We start from the raw sequence: 9,295 nt of genomic DNA on the forward strand, positions 1-9,295 counted from the left end.
TGTGTGGAATTCGCCCCATTAGGCTCGTGTCACAAGAGGCCTTAAAAGGGCCGAGTCACATCTGCTATATGAATTCGATCGCCTACATTCTTGCATTATTCATTTAATGTCAGGGGCGCTCCCTCGCCACTGTGCACTGAATGCAATGCAGTCGCGGATATTCTGCACTATACGTCTTGTTGTGCAAGCGTTTTTGCTGGAAAGATAGTTGTCGATGAACAGTCTGAAGAAAGAAGGGCTCCCCTTCGAATGCTGCGAAGATATTGTGCTTTCGGCAAGGGTGCGTTTGATGCAAAAGCAGGTGGCTAACATACTTTTACGCTTTCTACGAAGGAAGGATTAAGCGATGTAGAGTGAACTGAAGTACACGAAAAAAGGCGCTCAGGTGGACCTTCTCATCCACTTTAAAATGCTCAGCCAAGTGTCATCAGTCACGTGCAGAATCAACGAAGTGTACACAATAACTTACAGATATGTAGCGGTTACTTAGCTTATCTAGAGAAAGACGAAAAATTGGTAGATCACACATACAGTGGGAATCGATGATATGCGAAGCACGAATCAGGAAGTTTGAATTGTCACATTCAAATCAGCCCAACGTTACGAGGCGGACGTAAAGTATGCCGTACATGACTTCCATGTCATGATTATTATGTTTGCGCCTGAAATTTGTGTTCGTCCTCTATTCACGTGACGTAATACCCAATTTAGCCTATGTGAAGCTATAGCAAAGCAGCCGCGAGCGCACTATGAGCGTAGCATGTATTCCCGTTTTACGTGACACGCATGTCATAATTATCATGTTTGGACTTGCCATTTACCTTCATCGTTTGTTTGCGTTACGTAATACCAAATTTGGTATATGTCGAGATAGTGAATCGGCTGCGAGCACGTCAGGAGCACGGCAGGTAGTCGCGTTCTTACATGACATGCATGCCATATATATCATGTTTTGACATGTCATTCAACTTCGTTGTCTTTTTGCATCCTGTACTACCAAATGTAGTATATATGAGGCTAGCAAAATGGCTGCGAGCACATCATGAGCATCGCATGTTGTCATGTTCTTACATGAGACGCATGCCATGATTATTATGTTCGCACCAGCTGTATATCATAGTCGTCCATTCACGTCACGTGACCCCAAATTCGGTATATATGAAGCTTGCGAAACAACTACGAGCGCGTCATGAAAGTGGCATGTAGTCATGGATGATTATCATGTTCACACCAGTCATATGCCTTCATCATCCAGCCACATCAGGTAATACTAAATTTGGTGTATGTGAAGCAAGCGAAGTGACTGCGAGCTCATCATAAGCGTGGTATGTCGTCATGTTCTTACATGGCGCGCATGTCATCATTTCCACTTGAGGGCCTGTCACTTATGTTTGCCATGGAGTCACGCCATGCCATGCCAGTTTTGCGATAACTTATGTGAATGAAACCACCACAGGACTAGCAAGACCATGACTTATAGCATGATTTTCTAGTTATGACTTGTCACTTATGATCGTCATACAGCCATGTTATGCCATATCAATTCTGGTACAGATCCCATAATCCAAACGGTCAGGAGAGGTCGGAGGCGACTATGTAGACAGATAGATAGATAGATAGATAGATAGATAGATAGATAGATAGATAGATAGATAGATAGATAGATAGATAGATAGATAGATAGATAGATAGATAGATAGATAGATAGATAGATAGATAGATAGATAGATAGATAGATAGATAGATAGATAGATAGATAGATAGATAGATAGATAGATAGATAGATAGATAGATAGATAGATAGATAGATAGATAGATAGATAGATAGATAGATAGATAGATAGATAGATAGATAGATAGATAGATAGATAGATAGATAGATAGATAGATAGATAGATAGATAGATAGATAGAGAAAACTCGCCGAAGTTTTCTAAGAAATGCTTCGCATTTAATAACGGTGTAGTGGTGCTTACATAAAATACACAAAAAACACACTACTGAAAGATTATGATGTATGGTGTAGCAGATACATTGCTTGTGTACTTGTATATAGTTACCCCACGAGAGTTTAGAACGGGTTTTAGAAAGACCACTCTTACAGTTTTTTCTAAGATTGTGTCTGGCGTTTGACAGTGTAGGTCTTAAGAAGCTGTTCCTGTTGAGTGGCGCCGCCGCTAACGTCGGCATCGGCGTCACCGATAGAGCGAACAATGACTAAAGAGCGTGAACGTGGGCCTCCAGCCTCGCTCCGTCACGCGCGCTGCGCCCCCCCCCTCCCCCCGGTCGGAGCCCTTGTGCATACAGGGCAGGCATATGCACTGCTTCACTTTTCTCAACAGAGCTGGCGGGGTTTCACTTGGTCCGCGACGCCTGCAATCCACAGGGTGGTGTGCGTTGGCAGTCTCTGTGGCAATATGTAGCGCATATTACACCTGCGGGACGCGAAAACATTAAACAAAGTTGGCGTTCTTCCCGCACGAAGTGGCGCTCAGAATTCGCTATAGGCTGTGTCATAATGTTCGGTGAATTTAAATTCCCAACACACCTCCACTTTTCAATAATGACCGCCTCTAACTTCCTGGCAATATCAACGTGTATTCTAACAGCCACTTTACTCAGGCAAAACGTGTTGATCGAGTAGATAATTATTCACAATAGCCATTCATTGCATAATCGATTTCAAAGCAACATTTCACTGCCAAGGTGCAGAGAAATGTCGTCTGTCAGTGTAGAGGCCACCGCAGCAAAAATAATCCTAATACGACACACATTTAAGGCAATCAGTCGATTTGCCAATTTTACGGAACAAATCCATTTGTTTTCTATCACCCGCTCATTCTTCATCTGCACGGAAGCACATATCTTGCCTAACTTAATAGCATGTAGCTGCAGCTTTGTTGGTTTTGAAGTAAATGAAACTTCTTTGAACAAGATTCTTTCGTAGTTTGGCGCACGTCTCTTTCCGCGCTACTGGTTGCAACCTCCTTGATGAGGCTATACCGCGTCACTGTGTATGCACCTTAAGTGCAGCTGACCTGCATGAGGAGGTTCGATTACGTGAAACGAGGTTCGTGAATGCTCACAAATGCCTGCCATCCCGGGTGGTGCGCTCCCACACTTTACTCAGAGTTCTCTCCGGCGTCTCTCGTCAACTGAAAGCACCTGTGAGCCAAAATATTTTTCTTTTCACAACAAGCTCACTACTATATTATCTTTCATGTCATTCATCCAGGCGTGATGGGCCCAAAAGGCGGCAAAGCAGGCTCCTTCAGATCCCCCTTTTGACGCCTTCAAGCACGGAACTATCCGTGCAACAGTTTTTTTTTCTTTCTGAAGGCTGCCATATACGCAGCCCTCCTCTTTATTTGTTACAGTATCTGCAAGCTGCGTGGAGAGGCACGTTATGCATGTAGCGAAGCACAACACTCTGCCTGGAAATTATTAACGCGATAGCGGTAAAGAGCTCGTTTCGCAGTAATCAAGGCGTCGGCTTTGGCGTCATTACTTATGAGTGAAAAAATCATGTTCTCAGGGACCACAAATTGACAAATATGCAAGTAAAATAACCAATTAAATGTTTTGCTTCAAAATGAGCATCGAACCATCTGTGCTTGTGTTTTACCACAAAGTGTCTTACCACAAATACACGATAATTGCTGAAGCCGCTTTGAAAAACATGAATTTCACGTAGTCGAAGGAGTTTCGTTAACGCATCATGCGGGGTGTTTCAGCTAAAAAGCACCAATAAATAAGTAAGCATGAACACTACGCGTCTACAGTCAGCACAGTATTGTTCTGCGCCATATAGAGCACATAAGTCATCCTCTCCCCCTCCGTCACGTTTATCGTCAGCGCAACAAGAAAAAAAAAGCCGGAACTGCGTCGAGTGCTGCCTTCAGTCTCGTATCGCATTTGTACGTGGCAGCCGCTTTTATAGCGAAAGCGGTACATGGCTAAGAGAAACGAAAAATGTTCGGCATCGGTGTCATGAGCCGTCTCCATTGGCTGCTTTATCAGTTTCGTCGTTTCATGCGTCGTATCCAAGCAAGCGCCATTTACTGCGCTAGGAGTGACGTCGTCCATCCCGTCACAACCAGTATGCAGCCGGAGCGCCAACCACGCACGCATCAATTTTCTTGAAACTATTCACATGGGAATGCCACGGACGACTACAGAAGCGTGCCGACAGTAGAATGTGGGAGGGCTCGCATTCGCCAAGCCGATGCTGTAATCCGGGCGCAAAAACAGGCCCGGGATGACGAGTTCCAGCAGCAATTGCCTACCGATGATCCGGCTGCTTTCCAAGGCGCTAAATCACGAAGGAAAATGCAAGATGGCAGGCGGATCCTGCAACCCACAATGTCGAGTCAACTAGCGATGTCAAACGCTTTCAACAGCTTTGCGGGCACGACAGCGTCGACGTGACGATTGCGGAAGCGTGGTCACCGGGATGAACGCTCGCTTTCGGTGTGAGTTTCTCCACCGGCACTTCGAGTGCGGCTGCGACATCTGCGATCGCCTATATCTCAAAAACAACCACTGTGAATAACGCATTGCGCAACGCATTTCATCGCTCATTACGCTCCACCACGACCGTGATCATGTGAGGCACAATGTGCGTCGTGTGGAAACCCAAGCCAAACATCTGTCTAACCTCATCAAGAAGCACGAACATCTAACCGAAATTTTGTGAAAGGCTGCAGTGCAGCGTCAGTTCAAACCCGGTGCTAAATACCACGGCCACATTTTTCAGTTGGGTTCGGATCCCGGCTGCGGCGGCTGCATTTCCGATGGAGGCGGAAATGTTGTAGGCCCGTGTGCTCAGATTTGGGTGCACGTTAAAGAACCCCAGGTGGTCGAAATTTCCGGAGCCCTCCACTACGGCGTCTCTCATAATCATATGGTGGTTTTGGGACGTTAAACCCCACATATCAACACTTCTCAGTTTTTTTCTGGTTAACCATTTGTGTGGAGTTTTTGGGCAGGGATTTCTTTTGTTCTGCTGTTGTTGATAATGTTCTGATTTTACACTCAACGGTACCATTCTACCATCACCTAACATCTCTCGTAGTCACTGATAGCATGTTCGAGCAACCGTCGTGCATAAAAAGTCTTTGATAATGCCTTGAACTTACATTTGAAAGGACTAAAACCGGCAATCACGTGGTATTTCTTTGGTTTAGCGCACTTTAAACAACGGCTGGGCGGAAATTAAGCAGCGCAGTAACATTACCGCATACTAAAATTTAATGCTTTCTAGATAAGCAGTACAATTTTCGTATTGAGAATCTTTTTCCAGAATCATTATTTCACCAGTTCATTATGCAATTTTAATTATTTGCCGAGCTTGGCGCATCAGAAAAAAATATTCTGACGGGCTCTATATGGCTCACTGCAATAATTGCAGACGCGTAGCGCTCGCATAATTTTTTTTTGTTTATTTTACGCTTAGAAACCCTGTACTACATTACTGACCGAAGCGTAGAGATTAAGCGAAGCATGCTCGTCTTGAAGTCCCTATCATTACAAAGCGCTCAGATATATCTAATCACTATCAGCAGCAGAACCGTCCACAAGGTGAACAGCTACGGATGTGTAGTGGGCCCTCCGATGATTCGGTAAAGAGCGGTGGGCACTTTGCTTGTAGTGTACAGTCAAGGATACTTTGAAACGGCCAATGTTGCGCTCGTTTTCTTGCGGCACGATTGAAGCATGCACCTAGAACCGAAGCAGGTTAACCCTTAAGGAAGAAATGCGCACGAGGCCGCATTACGCTATCGCGGTGTTCTCTTGAAGGCCAAACTCAAGCGTCCCTGAATTTTCTTTTTTAAATGAGCGCCTACCAAACGAGATCACTATACCTCTGCATATGTATCTCACCCTATTCATTTTATTATGAAAAAGTGTTGGTGAAACTGTCTGTATTTAATATTATATTAGCAAAGGAAACGCAAACAACCTCTACTGAGGGCAAGATGCCCTTATATTTGACCTGCATTTGTGACATACTTTCCCTCGCATGACACTATATTGCTCTGTAAACGAATTTTGTAGACCAATGTCTGAAGAAGCAAATTAAGCCGTCATGCAAATCGTACCAGAAAGTGGCATCTTAATTGTATAACCACATGCTGTGTACTTTGGGATTTTAGCATGGTGGCATCACCGGCGGATATTATGCGTTGTCCCTTTCTCAAGCAGTGGTCGAGACAAGGGTCGAGCAGAGGACCACACAGATCACCGTCAATCATGCTGATGGCCAACCAACACGGAATCGTCCGCAGTTGCCTTCTCGCAAAATAAGTTTTTCTATCCACCTATGCGATGTGAAGCAAGTAACGACGCTATTACGTATCGCCCCCCCCCTTCCTTTGATTTCTCGGCTACCGAAGGAAGTTTGTGGACACTGAACCAAACGACCAATAAAAGACAGCGACACTAGAGCATAGCTTCAGCTGTAGATTCACTGTTTGGATGTATTGGCGGTGTTTTTCATACATATGGAGCTTTCCTTCGTTGACGCCCTCTGCACACGGCCAATGCTGTCGCAGTTTCAGTGTGAGAACCTGATCTCTGATAGAGCGCATCTGAAGCCTGCCTTAATGAATGTCGAGATACCCAACAGGGACCGGTTCTGGTGCTACAAAGTTCTGGCACATCTTCACGCCTGCATTCCTTCCTCGGGGATGTCCGGATGAAAAACCAGTCAAGAACCTTGCATCACAAACGTCCTTGCTTTTTCGCTGGTCTACTCTGCAGCGCGGTTTCACAAAAAGGAAGGACGAGAAAGCGGGCGACGCGCACTGCTGTTTCCTTTGTCAAGTTGTGCCATTCAAAGTCGTGCGTCCTGACGCGACATCATCTCGCTTTTTCCTTCACCCGGTTTCCGGGCCGCCTACTTCCGCGAAGCGCTTCCTGACCTCGGTGCCACATTTTGCTGTATCCTTGTACGACGCTGTCCACAAACACGCTCATTCGTCTACAAGTGTTTGGGCAAGTTGGTTTTGCACGACGCCACTTCCTTGACACCGGCGCAACTCAGAATCAGTGGCGAAAATGAAGCAGAGGAGACGGGCCGAGGTGCTCCTGCCTCATACTTGACTATTTTTAATGGTTCTCACAACGGCCTCAGGAGATAGCTCTTCGTCTTCAACAACCCCTTCACAACGTCACGAAGTTTGGCAAGCTCCTCCGATACACCACAAGGTGGATTATTGCTTAACAAGCTAACGAGTTTCCCGTGATTCTTCACAAAACGTTCGCTCGCTATAGGTGTACGGTATTTACAACGCAGGGCATGGTCCAGCTAGCTGCCTGTGCACCTAAGAGAGGGAAGGACTACTAATGCCGTATTTCACATTTCTTCGGGATTCTTTGGATGCTTAGTAGCGTGGAAGATAATTGATATTAGGTATATCTCTTTTTTCTTTTTCATTGTACTCGTAGCGAAAAAAGTGCACCGCGTTTCTGTGCGAATACTAGTTTCTTCTAAGCATGGAATAAGACATATGGCTAACAATTTTAATTCGTTCCAAAGTTTGATAATTAAAATAGTAGTCAAGCGATCTTAGTTCTTCGCTCCCTGTGTTACGAAATACTCCCGCATGCCGAATTTACTTACCACTGCGCTCCAAATTGATTTCATTGCCCACAAAATGTGGACGTATGCCGGCATTTGTTCGAACTGATATTCAGTGTTTTGCGGTGTTGGTTGATATATTTCATATTTAAGAAAACTGAATTCTGTTGGGAAGCAGTAAGTGCTCCTTCATATTGATTCACAAAGCACCAATGAACTCACACGATTTACTAAAGATAAATAATTAAGAAAAAGTAAATAAACATCTCAATAACTTATTTTTTAGTAAGTAAATGCACAAGGCTCGAAACATCCCTATAGTAATAAATTCACATAGCAAAGCAGTAGAGCTCAGAAAGTGTAAGGTGTAATGAAATACCAACCTATTCAGACCATGGGCTACCTGCCCCTTCAGTGCAGTTGTTATGGTGTGTTGAAATGAAAATAAAGAAAATAAAAGGCGCTTGCTTGTACTCATCGTAACAACTTAATTCTCAGCACCGCCTTTGACGTGCTTACTTCATGATTAGGCTGTGGTGTTAGCACGTAAAAACTCCAGAATTAAAATCAGTTCTGTAAGTGGTACAGGGCCATGAGTTTCAATGCAAGCTGTGTCATTGCTGTAGTTTTGTAGTTTATGTTTGTTTTAGCGGGTGGTGTTTGTAGTGTTTTTTTTTCAGCTCATAGCATATTTTAAGGAAGTCAATTGGTGTACGACACGAAGTTATTTCTGACGTCGTAGTTGGGGTTCCCCTTCTTATCTTCAAACGCTTTTTCTTCGCTCACCCATAAATAAATTGATTAAAAAGTCAGAAACGCAACAGCATCAGCCTAGAATAAAAAATTACTTCCCTCTAGATGATGACTTTCACCATCTCACCAACTTGGTTGCGTACAAATTCGTCACATATTTCAAGCAGCTTTTGTAAACATTCCGAAGAAAAGATTCCGTTCATTGAGCGAATTCATCAGCGCCAGATGTGCACGCGTCCTTCAGCCTGAGCTTCGAGTGAGACGCAGCTCTTCCCGAAGCATTCAACTCGAACGCCCAGATATCCAGCGGCACGAGGACGCCGGAGGGACGAGCTGCTCCATGTCGACAACACTGGAAGGAAGTTCCGCACAATCCTTCCACCTGTTAACGGGATCAAGCCGAGCGGGCGGGGAGTTTAGGTTCCCGGATGCAACTCACCAGCGTGTTGGGGCGCCGCTGCGCATGCCAGGAGCAGCACAAGAAGCTGGGCAGTCGTAATCCAGGCCATGGTATCCCACACTCACACACCACACACACACTCACGCACGCTGCTGTCCCGATGGTTGCAGCGGCGGCTGGTCGTCGAGCAGGCAGCGGCGTCGACGGAGGAGGCCCGCTTGCAAGTGAAACCGGTGCTGGTCCCTCGAAAGCGAAACGTCGCCGTGGAAAGGGTGACCGCCGCCGCAAATCAGAGCACGCGCAGAAGGAGGCAACTGGGCTGCGCTTTCTTCCCGCTCGCCAGACGTGTGTCAACACTGCTAACGGGGCCGCGGCCTTGCACCACCACTGCAGCAGCAGACTTTTTGTGGCCGTCATGAAAACATTTGCAACCTCGTCGATTGCTCGGCAAAACTGAGGGACAAATTGCAATCGTCCAATGACTGGTGCTTGCAAGGTTGTCCTTGCCACAGCAGTTGGATGTTTAAATAGAAGGTTTTCTAAAGTCACGAGACAGGTGCA

General features: G+C 45.5%; 1 protein-coding gene across 1 annotated transcript in view; it reads right to left on the reverse strand.

The window, feature by feature from the left end:
- Cda5 (Chitin deacetylase-like 5) overlaps positions 1-8,963 on the reverse strand; it is a 282,099-nt gene extending 273,136 nt beyond the window's left edge. The window contains exon 1 of the mRNA XM_037419214.2: positions 8,774-8,963. Within this exon, the coding sequence (XP_037275111.1) occupies positions 8,774-8,843 (70 nt within the window). The 5' untranslated portion in view covers positions 8,844-8,963. The remainder of the gene's footprint in view (positions 1-8,773) is intronic.
- Positions 8,964-9,295: the final 332 nt, after the last annotated feature.

The sequence above is a fragment of the Rhipicephalus microplus genome, chromosome 6 (assembly GCF_043290135.1).
Source record: "Rhipicephalus microplus isolate Deutch F79 chromosome 6, USDA_Rmic, whole genome shotgun sequence".
NCBI lineage: Eukaryota > Metazoa > Arthropoda > Arachnida > Ixodida > Ixodidae > Rhipicephalus > Rhipicephalus microplus.